Source organism: Plectropomus leopardus, chromosome 20, assembly GCF_008729295.1.
Source record: "Plectropomus leopardus isolate mb chromosome 20, YSFRI_Pleo_2.0, whole genome shotgun sequence".
Lineage (NCBI taxonomy): Eukaryota > Metazoa > Chordata > Actinopteri > Perciformes > Serranidae > Plectropomus > Plectropomus leopardus.
In genome coordinates, this window is record NC_056482.1 from 24,875,086 (window position 1) to 24,898,936 (window position 23,851).

The 23,851-nt window shown below is 39.1% G+C and overlaps 1 protein-coding gene across 2 annotated transcripts; it reads left to right on the forward strand.

Moving 5' to 3' along the window:
* The first annotated feature begins 3,909 nt into the window (after positions 1-3,909).
* Positions 3,910-22,136, forward strand: sh3bp2 (SH3-domain binding protein 2). Of its 2 annotated transcripts, none has more exons than XM_042509220.1 (13): positions 3,910-4,250; positions 15,962-16,101; positions 16,285-16,387; positions 16,820-16,937; positions 17,223-17,290; positions 17,690-17,775; positions 17,863-17,940; positions 18,453-19,173; positions 19,771-19,888; positions 20,651-20,706; positions 21,117-21,192; positions 21,295-21,354; positions 21,471-22,136. In XM_042509220.1, the coding sequence occupies exons 1-13, from the start codon at positions 4,147-4,149 to the stop codon at positions 21,606-21,608; spliced, it is 1,866 nt and encodes a 621-aa protein (XP_042365154.1). In that variant the 5' UTR covers positions 3,910-4,146; the 3' UTR covers positions 21,609-22,136. The 2 variants fall into 2 exon arrangements, with proteins under 2 accessions (XP_042365154.1, XP_042365155.1); XM_042509221.1 differs by having other exon boundaries at positions 19,774-19,888.
* The last annotated feature ends 1,715 nt before the right edge of the window (positions 22,137-23,851 follow it).

Genomic DNA, 23,851 nt, shown 5'->3' on the forward strand with positions numbered 1-23,851 from the left:
TTTTCATCAATTTACAATCTTCTGTTGAGCAAAAACATTATGCTGTTTACAAAAACTATAAGAATACTTTAAGTTTTGTTTCAACAATATGAAGAGTTTTATCTCAGTGAATGTGTGTCAGTGGAGCACAATTTAAGCTTTGCCTTTGCTAAGTTTTGTCTGCTAAACCTGTCAAGCTCTCCAGTCTAGCGCTTCTGCATGTGGTATATATTCATAATGGCGACTGATATAGCACCCGAAATACATTGATAGACTGATAACAACTGTCACTGCCACATTTTGTCAGTTTTAGTTTCAAACTTGACAGCAAAAACAGTCTATATGGTTCCTTTTATATTTCCTGTTGGAGTGTTTTGCCATGTTTGTGAATGTCAGAAGCTGGCAGGAAGTAAACATGGACTGTTGCTGTTGCTTTTCGGTGAAATTCCAGTGCAATAATCTGTAGCTTGGATGCATAAAGAGACCTGGATACAGGATTTGCGATGGCACCCCGTTTATGTCTATGAAAGTTGCTCAGTGGCACATAAAGTAAAATGTGATTGCCGCTGCGTCAACTTCATTTTCGTCATTCCGAAGGAAATTCGATGTGCAGCAGGCATCAAATCATGAAAAAATCATTAAGGACAAAATTAGAAACAAATACTGCAGTTCCCCACAATTTCAGTATAATCCTGCCACACTGAACCTGTATGATAAAGTCATCACTGGGCCCATGAAAATGGGTCCTATGGGTACCCATGAATCTCCCCTTTTAAAAATTATGCTACCTTGTCAGTATGGACTTCAAGGCCCAGTAAAAAAAGGTCTTCATCCTCACCAGTTGAGTCATGCTGAAAACATGGAAATGTCCCAGAAAAGGAGACAGAAAGAAATGGAAAGAAGTAGATATAGTATTTTCTTGTAATATGTAGTGAAGCAAGTTAGCTCTAGTACATTGCAATATTATAAGTAACTTGTTTCTATAAAATGGTTCAGATGTTTATTTCGCAGATAGTTGGACAAGCATAACTTATGTTATCTGAAACAATTTTAGGATGAAGATAAAATGGATTTGGTCTTTAACTCCTGCATAAAGTTCTTTGACTTTATGCAAGAGTTTTCTTTGAATTTGAAGATTTTGAGAGACCTTCTACTCTAAACCTAAATATTTATTTTTGCTTTTGACAAAGTTTTTGCAGCCCGACTAAAGTGTCGCTCAGAGCAGCTCGTTTCACCACTCTATCTGTTTTTCATTCTTTCATGGCCAGGTTGTAAACTGTGTTTACTCTGTTTTAACACGGCTTCACAGGGCCTCTGATTTTTTAATGGAGCCATGTAGAGCCAGTCAGAGCGCAGGGATGCGTGTTATAGTGGGGATGATTCTGTCGTTGTCTCCTTTCTAATGGATGTCAAATGTTTTGTGGCATTAGGGGCTTTTGTACATGTGAATGTTAAGTGGCTATATCTCAATAAACTCTGCTGCACTAATATAAAGAGGTTTATTAAGTCATAAACTCTGGTAGGCTACTGTTCTTAATATTTTAAAGGAGTTTTGAGCGAGGAAATTCATGTTTGACCTTTGCGAACACTGCTTTGAGTTGTGCACACAATGTACAATGTGCACAAGTAGTGCATATAATAATTTGTGTCTGAATTAACCCTTTAAAGACGGACATTCCAGAGAAGATCATTGTTTGCATCATCTTGTTTAAAATGATCTAAAATAAGAACCATGATAGCTATAGCAGCAGAAAGCTAAGACTCCTGTCTTCTCTGTCATCACATGATCTTACATCACCCTACGTGCAGTGGAAATATAGTATTTTGCACTAATTAGACCAAATTTTCCATATAATATTTGTATAATCCTGTGTGTGTGTGTGTGCATGTGCGTGTATAATGATGTCATCGTGCTGTTACCTACTCATATAAATGAGTGTATCAGGAACTAAATACATCATTTATATAAGTCATGTAAATTGGCAATATGCTCATTGCCTGTTTACCTGTGTTTTCAAAGAAAGCTAAAGAAAAGCTCAGAGTTGTTGTGTTCAGAGGTTTAAAGAGTTGTAAATGTGTGCTGAACGCAGCACTAGAAAAGTGATGTCATCCAGGCTTTCAAAGGGTTAATAATAGAAAGTATAAGTCACTGAGTTGATTAGATAGAGTGTGGGCAGTGATCTCATGGTTAGTTAGTTTGTTAAGCCTGCTTGGTTTAGCTTTGACTCACACTGGTTGTGTTGCTTGCTGTGGTGTCACACTGGGCAGATGACTCACTATAACAGGAACCAGTAGCCCTGACTATTATCATATATCATATGTCACACATTACAATTCACTGTGTCTCTGCTGTGTGTCACAGTGCTGCTGCAGCCATGCAAATCTTCCTATAGTGGCTCATATTGTACATAGAATCTGTAGTCCGAACTGAGCATCTTTATTAGTTTGATCAGAGACGATGTGCACTTGCCAGTAGCATTTCCTGTGGTTAACCAGCATGGATGCCAGTCATTATAGTGACACACGCATCATTTATAGTCCGAAACAAATAAAGCCTGAGGTTACCTATGCGTCATTGATACTCTGCAAAAATGTTCTCTACAAGATTTTTCCACTTGACTAACCTACAAAAGCGTTTTTGTCTCTTATCTTTTATTCGGGTATTCTTGTTGGTTAGGGCTCTCACTGCTCCAAATTTGACCTAAGGTAAAAAAGCTAAGGGCCACTATGTCTTTTTTCAAATTTGAAATCATTTAATTGATCTTTGAAAAACAGCTTACATACATATCAGCTCCAGCACCAATCTTAATGAAATCTAGCGGAGTACAGGACAGTTAAGAAGAAAACTGAGCACCAGCCTCCTCTTTAGCGTTTACTGATTAAACTTCCTCTTGGTCAACCACAAAACAGAAATACTACACAGTGGCTTTAGCAAACTTACATTTAACTAAGTTGATTGTCAGCAATGTGCAGAACAGAACAAGCTCAATTTGTGCAACTAGTTGCTCAAGATTATCTTTCCCAGGTGTTACCATATACCTTTCTCTACCAAAATGAGCGTGGCTTTTCTAAACACAGGAAAACCCACTAAAATCAGGTTATAGTAACCTTTCCCACTGTTGGTAGACCAGAGCTGTCTACACCGATTTGCATCAGACAAGTACACCTTTGTGTGTGGGTTTGGGTTTTTTTTGGTGTGTCTGTTCAGCGCATTCTCACTCCAACTTGTCAAATACATCTTCATTGTCAGATGACGCTTGGAGAGAATTGGTGGCATTGTTGTTATACGGGTGGACAGCCAGACATGCCCATAAAACATCCCCCAAAAATCTGTCTTATGGAGATGATACAAACTAATCTTTCCCACCAGAGTTCGCAAGGAGGAAAACACCTCGAAGAGAACGTGTTTTTATGCTGAATGAGAAGATGTTTAATTGGTCTACACAATGGTTGCAAGACCTGTAAATATGTCACTTAAAGATGTAAAGTGTGTGTGAATACATATAAGGGCACAGCGAAGTGGTAGGCAACAGTCCAGGTCACTTGCAGTTACACACTTCAAATTTTGCAAAGTTCTCCTGCAACTTCACACAGGAACAGTTGCGTTTTAGGACGTGTTTGTGGCCGTGTAAATATAAATGTGTGGGTGTGTGGGTGTGTGTGTGCTTGACCTCTGCATTGTTCCAGTCTTAGGGGACGTAAAGTCCCTCAGTCTCTTTCTCAGGTCCTGTGTGTCCGAGTGTGCGAGGCATGTGTGTGTGTGTGTGTGTTTGATGTGGGTTGTATCCGGCAGCCAATCACATACTAGTTGTGAGGAAGCAGGAAGTAACATTTTGCAGCCTGTCGACCAATGAGAAGCCACGGCTGGAGGAGGAGGCCCCTTCAGGAAACCACTGGCAGAGTATCAGGGGTTCAGACCTCCAACAGACTTCCGAACCAACAAGACTGATTGTTGTATCTCCTAGTTGATCCACGTTTTTAATTTTTGTTTTTTCAGTCATTATTCGTCTTTTTAACCATTTTAATCATCGATATTTGTGCTCTGTTCTTCTTCGTCATTAATCTTAAATCAGTGTCTCATCCCATCCCGCTTTTTATCTGATCAATCTTCCGTCGCTTCACACGGTTGAAAACTATGGTGATAAATTGCAGCGTGCTGCCCCCGTCATGTCCGCCGACATGTCCGCTCCATCCGTGAGGAAGAAGAAGTCGTTTGCGCGGAGCTCCAAACCGAGCGTCAGGATGTGTATTCGGGAACAGAGGGATATCCTGTAAGTTCAGACCATTATCTTTTTCTGGCTTCATCTTCTGCTGTTCATCTCGTCTCTGATGTCGACTTTGGTTACTTAATATTTTGATTATTTGGATATATTCCTAGAAAGTCAACTGGATATTGTCCTTTCTTGCCTTGATTCGGTGCTCAGTGTTAAGACTCATTTGCCGGAGTGAAGGAAGATCTTGTAGGTCTGTATACAGATTTGTTGACTGGTTTCTATCTTTATCTCTGATACCTTTTGGATATTCAAGTGATTCTTTTTATCAACTTTGTGCTTTGCAAAACTGCTCAGCTGGAGGTTTACGTCATCTGTATTGGTGATTGTTTGATTTGGTTAAGTTTCTTTTCCCATTGTAAGAGGTCAATGAGGCCAGTGAGAGATTTCCTGTCTTTGCCTGTTGATTGGAGTTTAAAACCGGCATATTTTGGGTCAACTTTTTACTTTTTGTTGATGCTATAAACCAAAAATTGTTAAATTGATGGTTGCTTTTTCTGTCGTTGCACCTCTCAGTCTACAGTGTGAGGAACAGGTTTAGCCTGTCCAAAAGTTGGCAGGTCAAAAGTAAACACCTAAAAATTTTTTCACGACACATCTGTAATGGTTGCAATTTTACAGCCTCCACCGGATGTGACACTTTGCTCAAAATAGAAATGATAAATGTCCATTTCAAAGCCGGCTGAAAAACAAAACCAGCACTGCAGCAAAAGTGACACATACTATACTTTCTACACTGTCACTGTGCAGCCAAACCGTGTGAAACACTGCCAAGAAACTATAGCATTTATAATATGCATCAGAACTTAAAGGCCACATAAAAAGGGGAAGGTACAGTAAGAGGCCATTAAACCTGAAAACTATGAGGTGCTAACTGAGGTCAACGATGATGCAACCACAGCATAAAGTACATTATTACACACACAGTTAGGTTGTGCAGTAGGTCATGTCCTATTTTTGGATGTGTTGAACACCAGTTGGCATATTTCTGGATATAGTTTTAATTTTTGACATTTTTTTTCTGAAGGTACTTGTTATCTTAAGCCCCTAAAGATAAGAATACATATCTGAGATACAGAAGAAGGGTAATTTAGAGAAAATGCTTCTTTTACTGTAGAAAGAAATCACACTGTGGGGAGTTCACAGTTTTTTTTTCCCACAAGAGAGCCACACATTTAGTCATTTTGGCAGGTGACATCTGTGAGACGACCAACATACCTTTGAAGATACACCATTAAAGTAGACTTTAAATTTACCCTTAAACTGCCAGTTTACTTCTGTACTAACATACCTTTATATACTCTACTTAATGTTTTACAAAGAGTTTACATCTCTGTGTATAGATACCATTTACTCTCATTATGCACATACATTTACTACATTTTTGTTTACATTCAGTTTGTTCATTTGTAATGGCGTCTGCACATTTATATTGCTTTATTCATATTTTATGTATGTTTAAATATTAGCCCTATATTTTTACTTCAATCAGATTGTAGGGGAAAAAATATCATCTTTCTGCAAAACACTGAAATGATGCATTTGTTCCTTTTTATGCAGTGGAAACTTTGTGCTTCAACAATATTGTGGTATACGGTGGTTAGGTTTAGGCACAACAAACACTTTTGTATGGTTAGGAAAAGACGGTTGTCACGTCGGTTGTTGTCACGGCAATTCCTCAGCAAGGTGCATTTCATGATAGCAAAGAGAAATGGAAGCATTTACAGGAAACGTGTTCTCATTGTCGACCCTGTGTCGGGGGAGGAAGGGTGGGCTTGTAGTGTGAGCAAAATCTGAACGCTCTTCCTGCCTCTGATTCTCACTCTCTCTCTCTCTTATCCACTATCTGTATATTTTCATTATCTCTGTGGTTTTCACATGAGACAGGAACACGGCTACAGTATCAATTTTAATCATACAGTGTGTGTGTGTGTTTTTGTGTTAGTTTAAGAGAAATCTTTCTTGTAGCTGTCATAGAAGTGCAGAACTTCCTGTGAAGTGGAAATTGCCATATTTGGACACAGGAAATAACGATGTGTAGACACAACAGGTAGAGAAAGAGGACCTTGTTTAACTATTTCAGCTTTCAATAAGTCCACTGCTGCAGGTGTGTGTGTGTAGCAATAGTGAACTTTCTGTTTCTGTACTGTTTTTTGAGAGGGAACCGAAGAAATCCCACACGCTGACGGTTATTATGGTTTCTCGTGCGAACTTTATTAAAGGTTCTTGGATCTTTACCAGGTAGAATTCATCCAGCAAAATAGCACCTGCAGCGTCATATTGCATATGTATGAATTTCATGAGGAAATTTGCAATAATCTGATGATACTGCAGCACCAGGTATCCAAAAACAAGGGCTATTTCCTCACCCAGTCCATATTTAAGTGGAACATAGTGTTCTTGCAATATGCTGAATGTCCTTGTGGCTCTTTCAAGATATAAATGTGGGACTTCATTCTGGCAGTTCTCCAAACTGATGTAGAGAAACCACTTGCCTCTGATACTATATGTGGTCAGAGTTGTCCTTAATTGAACCTTATCACTCACTAGTCAGGTTTCCATTACAAATTTGTGCAAAACTTAAGCGATATTAGTTAAGATGATGACTGCGTTTCCACTAAGTGATGTTATGTGACTTCTCCTCTGACGAAAACATTCAACGAAAAGCATGGTGATAAATGTTCAAAACATTAGCAGCTTTATTTCTATTGCAGCCACCGCACTAGCCGTCATTATTTCCAAGTGAATGAGACGTGGGAATGTTATGAGAGCAATAATGTAAAGGCAAGCCCCTTGGGAGCGGCCATGTATGAGGGATTTCTGGGAGGTGATAGTCAATGATTTCACAGAGGAATTGTGGATTCAAAACTTCCGGATGATCCAATTTTTAAAGTGCTACTTGATGCAATAACACCTCTTGTAGCGCCTGCTCCATCATGCCCGTGGGAGCAAGTTCCTACTAACAAGCGCATAACCATAGTATCATGTGACCTATAAAACCCCCCAAAAAAGTGTTTCCATTGCAGTTTTGCAAAATATGGCTTTTTCACATTGACTGAAATACCACCTCATGAAAGCGGAAACAGTTTTTTGTGGCAACTATTCATTTGTTAGCCCTTTGAACCCTGGATTTTCCATCTGAACCCCACGCAAATTAGCTTGCAACTTGGCAAGAAGTGTTCTGCAAATTGCAAGAAATAAGTTAGTATGATTTTTTTTATAGCTAGGGAAAATGTCCCAAAAACTATATTAAAAATCTTCTTAATTTTATATTTCAAAGATATTTTACAGAGAAATACAAAGTTTTTATTTTTAAGTAAATTTTTTCCAGGTTATTTCCTGGTTTGTTTGTTCTTATTTTTTGTTTTTTTTTTCCTTCATTTGTATTTATTTATTTGCTTTTTTAAAAAATAATAGTTCTTGTACTTTTCATAACTGTTTTAACTAATTTTTGGGTCATTTCTTCCAGAGTTGCTCATTACCTTCTTGCCTTGTTTTTACAAGAAATCAGATCGATTTCAGATTTCAGATTATCAGATGAGAGCTTCATAGGGTTAAGGGACATTATTCCAGTATGAAATGTCAAATTTATTTCTTATTATTTATACATTTTAATTCTGAAAAAGCAGATGAAATTAAAAATGCCTCATTAGTTAGTTGGAGCTGGCTGGCCATCAAAAATAATAGTAAGGGAAACACTGAAATACAAAGCCATTGTTTTGATTTTCCGGTGGTTTGCCTCTAGCGTCCTCAGCGTGCAGACGTGCCGTCACCACCTCATAAATCATTCATCTGGACAAAGAAACCGAAGTAAGAAAGCAAACACTGCCGAGTTCAGATAAATCTCTCCAAACATACTAACCTTCAGTTTCTATTCATGTGCTCACCCCTGCAAATAAAAAGTACCAGAGAAAATGTGAGGTCGAGCCAGTGGAGGAACCATTGTGGTCGGTCGTCGAGGGGAACAGGAAGAAAACGCAGCTCTGTGTGACAGTTTCTGTTTCCTGGGCAGGACAGCCGTTTCTCTGCAGATGCTGCAGCTCGGACAGCGGTCTACTTACGACCTTTCCATCTGCTCGGAGTTGTGTGTTTGTGTGTGCAGCTGCTTGATGATCAAGTCAGAGCCTAAAACACGTATTTACCCACTGCTCAGAATTTTGGTTAGCCACACACACCTGGCAGACATTAAAATCTTTGTCATATCGTCACAGATACTGAGGTAGAATGTGTGCATATAAAACGATAACTATTTTAGGCCCATGAATAATTATTCAAGCAATTAGGCAGGGCTAGAAAAAAAGTACAGTATAACAGAATAGAGAAAGTGTGTGAAATACCCCATTACATATCAGTTTGCTCCCTGTTTATGGTTACATGCTATTTCAGCAATCTAATCCATGACTTCATGGCTACTGAGAAGACCATCTGTCCACTATAAGCCACATTAAAAACCACATGACATGTGTGTCAGCTGTTCGCGCTCCAGGACACTGATACCATGATGTCAACAAATGCACATGGTGGGCTGAAGCAGTATGATCTTTATGTAGAAATATTACCGGTTTATTATGTTTTGTTGCCAGCCATTATGTCATGAAAAATACTGTTCCATGATGTAATTCATCTGGGATTTTCCATCTCACAGCTGAGCAACTTTAAGTCTGGTAAATTGTCGGTCTGTCCTCGTGAATTCAGCTCATCCCTCCCTCTTCTCTGTAAGAGAGAAGTGATTTGCAGACTTAAGAAATAAGAAATAAGAGGTTTCAAATGAGTCAGATAACTCCTACATCAACTTGAGATCTTAAGCCCTCTTATGCCCTTTGCAGACTTTTTCAGGCTCCATTGCCTTTCAGACAGTATGTAGGGATGTTGTCAGCAATTGAGGTCAGGATTTACATAGTTTACCAGCCTCCTTGCTGTCAGAAGTTCAACATTTCTGTATCAATTTAGGCTGTCTGTGGTTCTGATGATTACAGTTTATTATATCATTTAAAAGGCCAAAAGATTATGCTCTTATGGGTCAATACGTACCCAAAAACAAGTCAGATGTCCCTGAAAAGCCGTCATCTAATCGTTCTGATATTTTTACAATTTATTAGTAGTTTATTTTACACTCTACTGGACCAAACATCACCTAAAATCCCTGAAAACACAGCTGTCCCCGTCCTGATTTCAGTACAATCAGTTAAGATGTATATTCTAAGAACCAGGACTGGTTTTAAGTTTTTGGGTTTAGTTGTACGATGGATTTAGGTTTATTTTAAGATGAGCCAACTTGTATCAAGATATCATAATCATACTTCACTAATACTGAGGATTATATATGAGATTATATATACTATATATGAGATTATTTGCTGCAGGAAGTAGGAAGTTTGATTTCAAGAAATTTAATCCCCAAATCAGCTTTTTCTGCTTATTTAACCCTTTTGAATTCTTATCTTATTTCAACATTTTTATAAATTAACTTAGTAAGATAATTTCACAAGTATTTTTCTTCTCAAATTTGTGTTTATATCTTATATTTAGGCTTCCGTTTTTTGCTGCACTTTAATTAAATCTCTGTCGACCCCAGACAATGTGTGTGTGTGTGTGTGTGTATCCAGAGAGGAAATAGGTTTGAATGTGTCTGGTATGTGAGCAGCTCCTGTGCTTCCCTTCCTGACAAACAGCTGCTCTCTGATTAGCATCTCTGGCTCATAAACGTCAGCAGAGTTCAGGATGGAGAGCTTAAAAAAACGAGCGGGGTGAGAGGGTTCAAAGCTTCAACACACTCCATAAAACGCCAACAAACAGACTGTATTTCAGATCGCCGTATACAAGCAAATGCATCAAATTTGATGAGTCATTTCTGGTTGTTGTTTCCTGCACGGAGTTTCTTGCAGTTTTCTTGTCATAACGATGATGATGTAAGAAAAGGTAAATGTGACTTACAGGTTTGACTTGGCAACTTCTGGTGTTGGTGGCTTCATGTTGCAATGGGAAGGAAATCGTTTGGGTGAAGCTTCAATACCTAGAAATGCAATAACTGGTATGACAGAGAAAGTTTGCACTTCACCGTTTCATTCATCATTTCCTCATCTGACACAGCAACGAAATTTAGCAGAGTGAATCTACTGAATGTTTATCAAAAAAAATAAGAATTTGTGATTTAAGAAATGCCACTTTGCAACTGAAACTGATTTGCAGAAGTTGAAAGAGAACAGATACAAAGAGTGTATTAAACCAGAAGTAGAAAAAATATATAAAATACCAGATAACAGTAACTTTCAAATGGTGTGCAGTCTAACATAAACATTTAAAACAATTCCAAAATTAGGTCGCTAGTATGTATGATAAATATGATAGGGTTCCTTGTAAATATGTTTATACAATGTAAATTCTTACGTGTAGGAGATGAAGAGTGTACGGTTATCACATAATGTTCATGATTATGCTTATCATGCCATGATATTACTGTGTCACATTTATGTTTTGAGGAGAATAAAACTGTTAGCTCAATTTTGCTTTGACATTTATATTTTCATGAAATAATAACTATTTTGCAAAGTTATAACTTTATTTTGATAATAATATTACTAAAAGGGCCACTGTTGGGGGGAAAAAGGTTCTTACAACAAAATTTTGATATTGTGAGCCAAAAAAAACATGTTGAAAACTGTCATAGTTTCAAAATATTACATATTTCACAAAATATATTATCACTGTCAAAACAATATTCTTGTAGTTAGAACTTTATTCGTATGCTTTAGTTTCTTCTCAAAATATTGAATTATTAAACATCACGCAAAACAAACACTGTCAGATGCAGCAAAGTGGAGGTGCGTTTTTTGTTGAGGCACTTGAAGTGTTGCTTGAAATTTAAAGGGACAATTCACCCCAAAACATCAATCTTCTCATGAATGGGAGGCTCAGGATCATGACAGCATTAAATGTAAACATGTATGGTGTATTTTTGAGAAAACGTAATAATTACATATGAAGTAACAATTACGTAAGACTCCTGGTTATGATGACTTACATTTTTCAAGGCAGTCAGTTTCCTTGACTTTTCAGATTTTACAGTGTAGGCAGCGACAGCTGACGATTTTGACGTATCTGACGCTTGTTCAGTGTGTGTGAACGTTCTCCTCTGTCATTGGATAAGGGAATAATGCCGAAATATAAACTTTCAGGTCACTTCCGACAGTAAGCATGAAAGTGCACAGTCAGAGGGCCATCGTGTTGCTTCAGTTCTGTGTGCTGGCTGCGTGTCTGCTGACTCCAGGAAATCCTCATATTCATGATAAGCAGCTGGTGAACTTTGACCTCACTCAAACTGAGATGAGGTTCAGTTAACTGCAGAATGTACGCCGCTTATCTCTGTTTGTGTGTGTTTGCTGGTTATCAGCAAACATGTTTGGACAATCAGAGAGACAAACCTCATGATAGCTTTTGTAGGTCCTCTTGAAGTCCCACAGGGCACGCAGAGGTCAGAAACAAGCAGCAGCAGCTCCACCCTGGTGATTTATTTTGTCTCAGGCAGGTTTTTAGCCTCCATTTTTTATCAGCTTCTCCCTCCCTCTGTCCACACTCCCATTTTCCATTTTTTTCTCCCTCTTTTTTTGTAATTCTTGGTGCCTGACACAACGTTGCACTTTTTGCAAACAGGGTAAATGAAGGTGCAGATGTTCTGATTAAATCTGTGTGAGCAGGCTGTAAGAATGAATGAATGAATGAATTTTCATGAGCTTTCCATAAAATTAGTCGTAAATATCTTCAGAGGATGACTCCAAACGACATACCGATTGTCTTGATGTAGCGTTCAAGAGATACGAAAATCAAACAAACATTTACTGCATATTCAGTTGTGGGACCCATGCACCTCCGACACTCCGTATAAGTGCACATGTGTAAGCACACTTGCATTCCTTGGTTACCACCAACTTTATTAACTGATGCTGTCGTTTAGCATTTCACGTCCATGTGTACACGGCCATGTTCTCAGGTGATGGCGCCCATGCCCATTACATGTGAACGCGCCCGGTGCCATCCAGCCATCCACCAGCGTACAAAATCTACATGTAATGCTACCGGTTCTGTCCAAACCCGTTCTCTTCTGACCCCATCCAGCTGCGTTCTGATTGGGTGCAGAAGGTGGTTTTTGACGTCATGATCGCACATGGTAAGCACTTACAGAGTGCCAATATTTCACAAGTTCGGAGTGAAAACGGGTTGCTAAAATTTAACCGTGCATCCATGCAAAAAAGTGCTGCTAGAGGCTGTTGACTAGCCATAAACTACTGCAGCTGCCAAGCTTAAACACTAATCAGCCAGGTCTTGATGTACATGAAACATTGAACTTCTGTTGCGGTTTGACCTTTTGTTTACACAACAACAGTATTTTGGGGGCCTGAAAATGCAACTTGATTCCATCTTTTGATCTTTTGAAAATGCAACAACTTCTGTACCCGTGTAAACTGGCAATGCGCAGATCCTGTGAGAATGGTGACGTCAATGCAGAACTCAAGTTACACCACCAACTACTGGCCTGGTATACTTAGTGAGCGTTTTCGGTTGTTTTTGCAGATCTGTGTACACAAGGATCATTCTCACAATGGTATCATATGAATGCAGAATTTTTTATTTTCCGTTTTTAGTAGATTGTTGTCGTCTAAACGTGGCCTTTGACTTAACAATGCTCCTCCAGAGAACCAGAAGACATTATATTAAGCTGTATGTTTTCACAGACCCCTCAAACAAAGTGTTTGTCAGATTTTCTAACAGCATCTGAAAATCATTCCACCCACAGTGGAAGTAAGAGCTGCGACTGAATGTTTTTGTCCTTTTCCGAAGCGACCAGCTGAATGGCTCTTTCAAGCTCTCTCTTTTAATTCTTTATGCAACTTCTTCTACCGCTTTTTGTGTGCATACAGCTAAGTGCAACACAATGAAGGCCTTCGAGGACGCACTGTCCAAAATGGTTCACACATCATGAAATCTTTACCATGTCACAGCAGCAGGCTTTTATTGAGTTCTTTACCTTTAGACAATGCAGTTTGTTTGATGCCTTCACTATGACAGAAACTGACTTTGACATGAAGAATCAGTGGTGTGCAAACAGATCTAGTGCCAAGCTGCGCATTGTTGCATGTCAGCGTCACTTGACATATGAAACACTTGTGGAGACGATAGATTTGTTTCTGCAAACTGCGTAGGCAATCAGCTTTTCCTGTAGGGTTAAAGGGAGTGGATTTGGCAACACGTCCTGGTAAATATGGAGCTCCTCATTCCTGGGCTTCACCCACCCACTCACACACACACACACACACACACACACACACACACACACACACTGACACGTATGCACACCCTCCCTCTCTCTCCCTCTGAGGTCATTAGATGCTCTTGATAGACTAGAAGTTGCGCATAAACACATTAGAGGATGAAGAGCTTCACTCGGGATGTTTATTTTGACTACTGCTCTTTCTGTCACACACACACACAAACATGCACACACACACAGGCCAATTACACAATACCCTGAAAACCAGCAAAAAGTACTTGGGACATGATGTGTTTCCTGTCTGTACTAAATGAGTGTGTGTTCATGTAGAAGACTGTGTGAAGCGCACTATCTCAGTCTGCGAGTGTTTATGTGCGAGGGAGGGAGGGAGAGATAGAAATCTACAAAGGCACAGCGAGTGTGAGAGAGAGAGATCAGCAGAGACTCAGAGAGCATCAGAGAGTGAAATGAAGGAGTGTGTGTGATCACAGGAGGCAGAGAAGCGGAAAGACAGATCCGTCTCAGTTTGGATCTGATGAGAAGAGACAGTAAATCCACAGAGGGCAGAAAGTAAAGGAGTTTGAGTCCAGTCGGCTGTCAGTTCGACGTCTCTGTCATGGACATGCTGCCGGCGTTGGCGTCCACAGTGTTAGCCTCCACAGTCAGCCTGCTGAGGGAGAGCGCTGCTGTTCAGAGCATTAGCAAGAGGCTCAACAGGAGGTAGGCAACACCTGAGCAGGTCATGCACAGAGGGAGTAAGAAGACTTTCTGAAGGAAGGATTTTTGAGATCGGAAAAATGAAGATTATCGCACTCTTAATAAGATTTAATGAACTCCAGATTATGTTTTTTGGATAACAAGGAACTGTTCAGAGCACCAGACTCCATCTGTCTGTTAAAGGAATACTTCACCTCCCAAGTAATCATTGGTATATCAGTTTCACACCCCGGGCTATGCTGAATTCATGCATCTCACATGCCTCCATGACAAGCAAAGAATACAAGAATGGACAAAATAGTGATTATTTTCAGTGATTGGGGTCCAAGTTTAACATCGCAAAAATGGCAACTTTGATTTTTAAATCTTTAAAAACTGAAGTGACACAATTCTTCTTGTGCAGCTCTCAGAAGTATTTACATGCAGACTTTTAGCAAACTGATTTCATTTCTTTCAAAAACAATAGAAAAATGGCAATGAGTAACTTGGCAAGAAATGTCCAAATGGCAAAAAGTTAGTAGAAAAGTTTAAGAAAATTTTTTTTTTTTTAAATAAGCCAGGGAAAATGTCCAGAAAACTATATTCATAATTATAATAATTATACACTAAAAACTATGTTACAGAATTATGTTAAAACATTTTTTTTTTCATCACTTCCTTGTTTGTTTGTTGTTTGTTTTATTTCTGGGATGTCATGTTTTTCAAAACATGCAGATTTCACCAAATGATTTGGTGTTTGTTTGTGTTTTTTAACAGAGATTAGGTTAGCATGGTAGTATGGCAGCTTTGGTTGGTCGCAGCAGTCACATTGTGAGACTTTGGTCCTAAATTTTGGCGCAGATTGCATCAGGGTTGGCTTCAGATGGATGTGATCTTGTTTCACTTGCAGTTAACTCCCACGTGGGGCAGCCAAAAATGATTCTGTGTATAGCTGTACAGAGGCCAATAAGAGTGTGTACAGTTTGAGTAAGATTGCACCTTTTCATTGTACAAAATGACTCATATCATTGACGTATTGATGCCAGTGACACAGTTCTTTGATGCTCAGATATCTGGCTCACTGAAAATACAAAACTTTCTCCAACTGAAATGACTGTATGGATTTAAATGCCATGTTTTGGAACCTATCACCTTTTTTGGGGTAGAAGAAAGTGAGAGTTTGTGCTTCTGTTGAGTGTCATTTTAACTATGTTTATTATTTAATGGTTGTAGGAGGCTGAGGAAGAAGCTGATTGTCACTGACATGACACTGGGTGTAAATAAAGTATAAAATACATTTCTAAAAGATATTGTAAGGACATATTTTTAGGTTTGTTCTTCTTTCTCATAAGCATTTATTATGTAAAATGGATCCCACTACTGTCTGTCATTGTATATGTATTGATTTAGAGACCTAAGAAGGTATGTGAAGGTATCAGGCTTTCTGACAGCATTGTGGTTCTGTGCATGAGATCTGATGCAGCTGGTTTGGTAACAGAGAGGTTGTGGGTTTGAACTTATTCCGGATCTTTAAAAATCTAATTTCTCATCTGATCCTTATGGCACAACAAAACTAATTCCTAAATGAGTCTGAACAAGAAAAGGTTCTTATTGTGTTCGTTTCTTGTGAGAGTCAGTCCCTCATTTCGATGAACTTGTTCAGCTCCAGAGGTGACAGTCTTCACTGGTACATCTGTCACAGTGATATAATAATAACAAAATTCCACTTCTCTTTTTTCCTCTCTGGTAGAACGATGTCGTCTCCGGAGATGTGCTGGCCGGTGCCGATGCGAGCAATCGGGGCTCAGAACCTCCTCACCATGCCAGGAGGAGTTTCCACATCAGGATACCTTCACAAGAAGGGAGGCAGCCAGTTCAGCCTCATGAAATGTGAGCTCATGATTAGAAAAATGCAGTGTGGGTGGACAGAATAAATGTTCTCCTTGTTGATCCAATTTTTACCCCTCAGTCCAGCCTTTCTTTGCTCAAATTTCAAGCGTTGGCACTGAGTTGTTTTGTAATTAAAGGTGGATAAATAAAGATGTTCTTGATAAATATCGCCTGTCTTTGCAGGGCCACTGCGGTACATCATCATCCACAAGGGCTGTGTGTACTACTTTAAGAGCAGCACCTCTCCTGCACCCCAGGGGGCGTTCTCTCTCAACGGTTACAACAGGTCAGTTAAACTGCCTCAGCTGATTCGAGTCCGCCATTAGTAATGTTTTTTTAGCATTCTTTCAGATTCAGATTTTGAGCACTGGTGGTTTTTAAAGGTTCAAATTGCATTTTATGGTATCTTGTTGCATTTACAGCATCTGAACATTTAAGGGAACACATGAAATGTGGAGTTTGAGAATCCTTCAACAGGAAATTTTAAGCATCAGACACTTAATTTCTGCGATTCTCTAGAATATTTATGCACCAATTAGTGCCTTTTCTTCATCGATTTATGGTGTAAATGTTTTCAGTTTTGTAAAGGTGAAATTACACTGCTACTTTCATGTTCTGAATATTGCGGGTAATGTGTGCCCCCTGAGATCTATAGCTATGGTTTACAATTTTTCTCACTTTATATTTCTGGGCATAACATATTTATCTCTTTCCACAGAGTGATGAGAGCAGCAGAGGAGACAACATCCAGTAATGTGTTTCCTTTTAAGATCGTCCACTTCAGTAAAAAGCACAGGACGTGGTTTTTCTCTGCAGCCAGCGAGGACGAGAGGAGGGTGAGAACAACCACACGAAGGCTACGTTCACATTACAAGCAAATGTGGCTCGAAAGCAATTTTTTTTTTGCTCTAATATGACACAGAGCTGATTTATTCAGAGCAGTGTGGGCACATAAATTCATTTTTTTCCAATCAGATTCTGGTGTACTTAGTCTAGGTGTATTTATTCCAGTAGTGCATTATAGCCATAATGAGCAATTATTGGCTTGTCGTGTAGTCACACACTGTCCTTTCATCTGCCAATATACCATGGACTTTTTTTTATTTTTAATTATTTTACAGAAATGGATGCGATACCTGCGGAGGGAGATAGATCACTATAACGACAGAAAAGAGTCCCACATTCCAAGGTAACTTCAGCAAATCACATCATATTTTACAACACAACATAGAGACTCTGACTGTCTTATCATTTATAATATAGAATATATTCAATAATTAAATTACAGTAGTAAATATTAATCAAAAAAGTGGAGCATCAGACATGTCTGCACAACCTGTTATTATTCCCGGGCCGTCAAATACCAATGCTTTGTCACATCCCTCAGCATCTCATTATGAAGCACAAGGTGTATTTATGTAATGCACAGCAGAAAAAATGTGGTTTATGCTGTGAAACAGTTGCCTCTGCAACAAAACCACACCATTAGGTTGAGAAAAAAGATTACATTTTGGGTTCAAATATGTACGTTTGATATGTAATGTAACGTAATGTTGTATTCATAAGCTAATTTTCTTTGTTGCCATAGTGACTCGGATTCAGATGCCGACAGTTTCTATGGGACGATTGAGAGGCCCATGGAAATTAAACACCCCATCGATAATGCAGAAGATGGTGAGATCACTTTAATAAATATGCATAACTAACATAAACATGCTGCTTGTGTTGTTATTCAATGTTGGTATCTCTTTCTGTGTGTAGATTACGGTGAGGATGATGATGACGACGATGAGGAGGACTATCTGAAGCCAGACAATAACTGCTCATCGACATCTACAGGTGAAGCCAACCACCACACACGCACACACACACATGCAGTGAAGTAGGAGTTCCTGGACATGAAACAGAAACTGAGGTTAAAGTGAAGAATAGACCAAATTAATTTGGCTGAAGGAAGCAGGAGACAAAAAAAGGGAACTGCGACCAGAGGTGCACATGCAAGGATAAACACCCACACAGTAGATGTTCTGGATATTTTAATGGAGTTTTTAATTTCCAGTCTGGATTACTTTTAAAATACATGCAGGAATTTACTGGGATTTGTGTGAAATTCTTTTAAGAAAATTGTGATATTAAATAAAAGTTAAAAAAAAATAAATAAATCTGAGTAAAAATCAAATTTAAAACACTATGTGAATGCAAAATGGTTGTATTCAGAGTCATTTCACCCTCGGGCCGTCCCTTCAGTTCAGCATAAGTTCCCAGTTTAGAGGGCCAATGGGCTCTGATGAAAGAAACGTTTACTAAAACAAGACACCAAAGTGATTTCTTTCTCCTTTTTTCTGCTTTAGGTCGACCCACAGGGCCACCTCCCTCTTACCCACCTCCCCCAGTCCCGGCAGCAATCCAGCTCCGTCCAGACTCAAGTCCAGTTTTCCATAAAGGCCCGCCTCCTCCCGTCCCGCCGCAACACCGAATCCCATCCAGCCCGCTTCCCAAAAAACCCCCACCCTCTGTTCCCCCACCATCCATACTGAAAGACCCAAACAAAGGCCCGGCTCCCCCTCTGCCCTTCGCACCCCACCTGCACAAATCTTCCACCCCTCCACCTCCTCCTCCCCCCAACGCAAAAAGGACTTTTCAGAGCAGGGTGGCATCCGTGGGGGGGGCCGGGAGCGACAGAAGAGACTGGAGGCCTCTGCCAGCTGTGTCGGTCCAATCGCCCGCCACCCTGCCAATCTGCGACCAATTAGAAAGCAGGATGGTCCTAAATGGTCCCACTCACCAACCCTTAAATGCTGCAGGGAGCAAATCACTTGGCAACAGCCACCACATGGTGATAAGTATCCCCCGCAGCAAGCCGGGTCTACCTTCCCATGCAAATATTGCAGGGTCCAATCTCAGACCTACGACAGCAGACTCCCTGTCGCCCAACCACAAGCCCCCCAGTCACCCACCACTCTCTCCTCTACTGGGATTACATAACAAGCCAGGGCTCTCCAAACCTCCTCCGCCAACAGTCAAACCCCCGCTGCCTGCAGCCAAGTACAAGCAGCCAGGAACCCCAATTCAGTAAGTTCAAACACCCCAAACATTCAACACCCAGTTCTTAAGAGCAGTGATACTCAACTAATACTTAAGAGCAGTGAAACTCACCATTTTCCAATTCACAATAAAAATATAGTGATTAACACTGGGAGTTATGTTTCTACCTCTAGTAGGTGCTAGAGTGCATAAAACAGCATCAAAATAGAGCTTGTTCATCAAAAAAGTGCCTGAGGAGGATCCCCCTGAAATCCTAGAAATGCCCTAAAATCCTACGAACATCCTAAAATCATAGAAACGTCTTAAAATCCTAGCAATGTTCTAATATCTTAGAAACGTCATACAATACAAGAAATGTCCTAAAATCCTAGACATTTCTTAAAATATTACTAATTACCTAAAAGCTGAGAAACATGTTAAAATCCTTGAAATGTCCTTAAATTCTAGAAATGTCCTAAAGTTCTAGAAACATATATAGGGCTGTTGTAACTGCCCCCTGGCCTCCTTTCATTTTGCAGAAGTGCCCCCCAATCAAAACAAGTTGAGTATCCCTGCTTCAGTGTCCTAATAATACAAAAAGTAAATGTGGTTGACTTGTCCTCACTACGATGCTTTTCTTCCCAGAAGAGCATCTCCAGACGGCCAGAGCTTTCGATCATTGGGAGAGGAGACGCCCACAAATTCCAGGATGACACGAGACAAACACAGTGGAGGAAACGAGTCTGATGACGACTACGAAAATGTAAGAGAGACTGAAAGTGACGTGACAACTGGTATTGCCCTCCACTATAGGCTTCTAGGCTTGTTGTCCTCAAAGCGCCAAAAAATATATTTGAAAACCTCAACAGCTCTTTCCAGAAATCATGACATTGCTCAAGACAATCCACAGACCTTGTTGTGAGCATTTTCATGGAAGAACTATTTTCTTTCTACCAAACTACACCTACCAACTATATCACCACACAGAAGGAAGTGTGCATCACAAGCACAAGCTGCTCATCCATCAAGACATGCACGCTTCACTCTGCACATTGATATGGTTGGTGGGTGTAGTTTGGTAGAAAGAAAATAATTCCAACAAGAAACTGCTCACAGCAGCGTGTATGGTTTTTAAATGTATTTATTTATTTATTTAATTCATTATTGGGTTTTTTTGAGCAGCACAATCCAATTCATATAGTTCTATTACATTACATTATCTTATTATACACACCACAAGATATTTTTGTCTCAGACTGTTGTCATGTTGGAGTGATGATGCACAAATTTCACTACTGATCTCAGAGATACTGAATACAAGATTATTGATTCTGATATTACAGTTGAATCTTGTGGGAGGTCACCGAGGTCCAAACTGCCAAACTACAAATCTATTCGGACGCAATTTCAATTTGTCAAGGAGGCATTTAACCATCATTTCTGAGTTCTCCAGTTGTTATTTCCCATAATTTGAGCCAATGCCGTTATACACAAATTGTGTTTAACAAGGTGTTTCAATTTTCAGGTGCAGCTGCCAGAGTCTGTGTTCATTGATACGACTGAAACCAGCTTCGTAGAAAAGTAAGACTGAGTCACTTTCTTGTAACATAGAGCTGTAAAGTGAAATATTTCCTCTGCAGGCTTTGCTGCTTTACATGGCATGTCTGCCCTCTAGTGCTTACTGCAGGCAATTATTTTATCAACATTTTTTTATGAAGTGGTTGTGCAGTACATGTATTCTTGTTTTACCCTATGAAACCTGGGTCACTGTCACTTTTCTTGTGCTGCGTTCAGATGCTTTTCACAAGTTACTGAAGTTACTAATTTCTTGTTAATTTTCAGTTACTCATTGCCTTCTTCCCATGTTTTAAAGGGTTAATCTTTACTATTTACACACGAATAAAGTAATGCAAAAGAACGGACACAATATCTGTCCTATGTGTGTTGATGTATCTCCATTAACTGTTAATCTGGGATGTTTTTCCCTACAGGTTGTTTAAAGAGAGCCCCGACCCTCCACAGGATGGACTGTACTGCATCAGAAACTCAGGAACCAAAACATCGAAGGTACATCAGAAAAAGCTGCTGTGCTCGGTGTCTGCTACCAAAAATAGTGTTGCTACATAATAACAAAAAGTCCTAATAACATAATTTTGGCTTGCTGCCCAGGTGCTGGTGGTGTGGGATGTCAGTATAGGCAAAGCTAGAAACTACCGACTTTTTGAAGAGGTAAGAGGACAACTGCTCTCTGTCACATATATACAAAATTAAGTAAAGATTTAGTGAAATAACAGTGTAAAATTTCCAGTATTTCAGTCTCCTGTTCACTGTGTCTGTTCTGGCAGGACCGCCGCGTTTTTCTGGACAATGAAATCACCTTCCCTTCTCTGCCTGCTGTGATCGAACACTACTATAGCCATCCTCTTCCTCACCATGGCTCGCTCTGCCTGCAGAAGCCCTACACAAAGACACTGAGCAGCTGACAGTCAACTCACAAAACACAACTGAAATCAAAGAACGAACAGTCGCTGCAAGTAAGGTCCACTTTTATTGACAGTGCATGGGGATAAACTCACCCACGTGGATGAAATAACTGTGAGAGGAGATCGTTTCTCGCAATGTTCAGTGGAAAACAGATCATTTTTCACCCGTTTTGCACCAGAATGCACCAAAAAGCTTCATATAAAGAGCAAGTACAGCAACTTTTTGACTGTGAGGACACCAGGTATTATTAGGACAAAAAAACATAAGCAATCAACAGTTAATGTAACATTATTTAACTCACTTAAAGTCAAACTACACTTTTATTTAACACATCAAGGCAAACCTGGATCAACATCATGGTTCTTGTGCTGCGTTTAGTAGCTGTTCACAAGTCTTTAGACCTTTGAACACTGACAAAATCGGTTCAATTTCTTTCTAAAACATTGAGATAAAAGCAATACGAAACTTCTCAAGAAATGTGTCACAAATTGCAAGAAATTAGTAGATTTTGGAAATATATTAAAGCTAAAAGAAAATGCATAGAAAACTTTAAAATATTAAAAATATATGAATCAATACATAAACTTTCTCTTTTTTTCTTTTTTTTTTTTTGAGCTGCTAATTCTCAGGTAATTTTCTTGTACATTTACTAATTTCTTGCTAATTTTAGTTGCCTTCTTCCTGTGTTTGAAAGAAATGAAGCCAATTGGTTCAAGGTTACAAAGGGTTAAACAAACTTAAGAGTCAATGTGAATAGGAATGATAGCAATGAGGCACAATCTTGGAGTCAATTTGGCCTATTTTGCCCACAGAGGGGCACTGTGAGACGAAATGACCAAAATAAAATCCATCCTAATGTAGGATCCGGGGAATCTGTCTCTGTCACCTGGCTTTTTCAAAAGTAATTTTCTAATTCTGCTTATTTATTACAATTTAAAACTCAAGTGTCACAGTCATGAATGAAAAATTCTTCTTTGTCTTTATATATGTCACATATTTTCAGCATCTCCTTCTGACTTTACAACTCTGTTATCTCTGTTTAATTAACAAACAACATCTCACTTTTCTAGAATGCAGAACGCATGCACATCTGTCCTGTCCAGGTGTGGAGTCCAAAAATTGTGATTTATGCCTCCCAAAAACTTGTAAACCTTGGAAATGCTTTCTTGCAAGTCCTTGGAGGATGGAAAACATCTCACTTATTAACTAGAAATAAACACAGGTGTAAAATGTCGGACTGAACTTGGAGAAAAATAATCTGCATTTTATTTGTGCTCAGCTGCGAAAATGTTTTCATTCTGCTAATACAGTTTGTACAGCACTGACTTGAATGCTGTAAATCACTATATTTATATGTATATGCTGTATTTACTGTAAAATAACATGACTGTAAAAATGTAAATACATTGTTTTCTACGGAAATATATGTTAAGATTGTATAAATGATCATTCAGATTTTCCTGTTGTTGTGGTGTTTTGATTTTTTTTTTTTTCATTTCTTTGCTAATTTTCAGGTAATTTTAGGCTTTTTTTAGGCTTTTTTTCTCATTTTTTGGATAATTTCCTATGCATTCTTTCCGTGTTTTCGGAAGAAAATTAAAATTTTTATGTTGTCAGAACGTTTTAAAGACCAAGAAAAAAACTTTTTGAGGCAGTGTCATGTCTGGTGAAGCTACTATTTTCATTATTTAGATTTATTTTTTATATTCCCTTTTCTCTGATTTCAGATCCCCACTTCCTTTCTCATGTGTTTCCCTTGATTATCTGCCCCGCCCTGATGTGTCTCACCAGTGTCCAATTGTCTTGCCTCCCTTGTGTATATAGTCCATGTGCCTGTCTATCTTTGTACCTTGTTTTAAGCGTTCTAGCATTTTTTCCTAGTCTTAGTGTCTCTGGGTTTGTTTGCCTGTCCGACTGCCAGCCAAACCAAACCCTTTTTGCGGCAAACTTTGATTTTTCCTCTGACCTGTCTCCTGAGCCGTGTCCTTGAGTCCAACATCTCTGTGTCCCAGCTTTGTCAGACAGGAGGAGTAACCTTTTCTTCTGCGGTCTAAAGTTGAGATGTCTCTTAATTTGAATTTACATCAGAGGCAGACTAAACGATTCATGCACTTTTAAGGGGTGTGAGGAGTCGCATCAAAAAAAAGGGTCCAGAACACTTTATTCATATTTATTGTAATTAAATGTTTAAAATTAGGTAAGAAAATTTTTTTTTTCACATTTTCCAGCACTTAACTTTTAT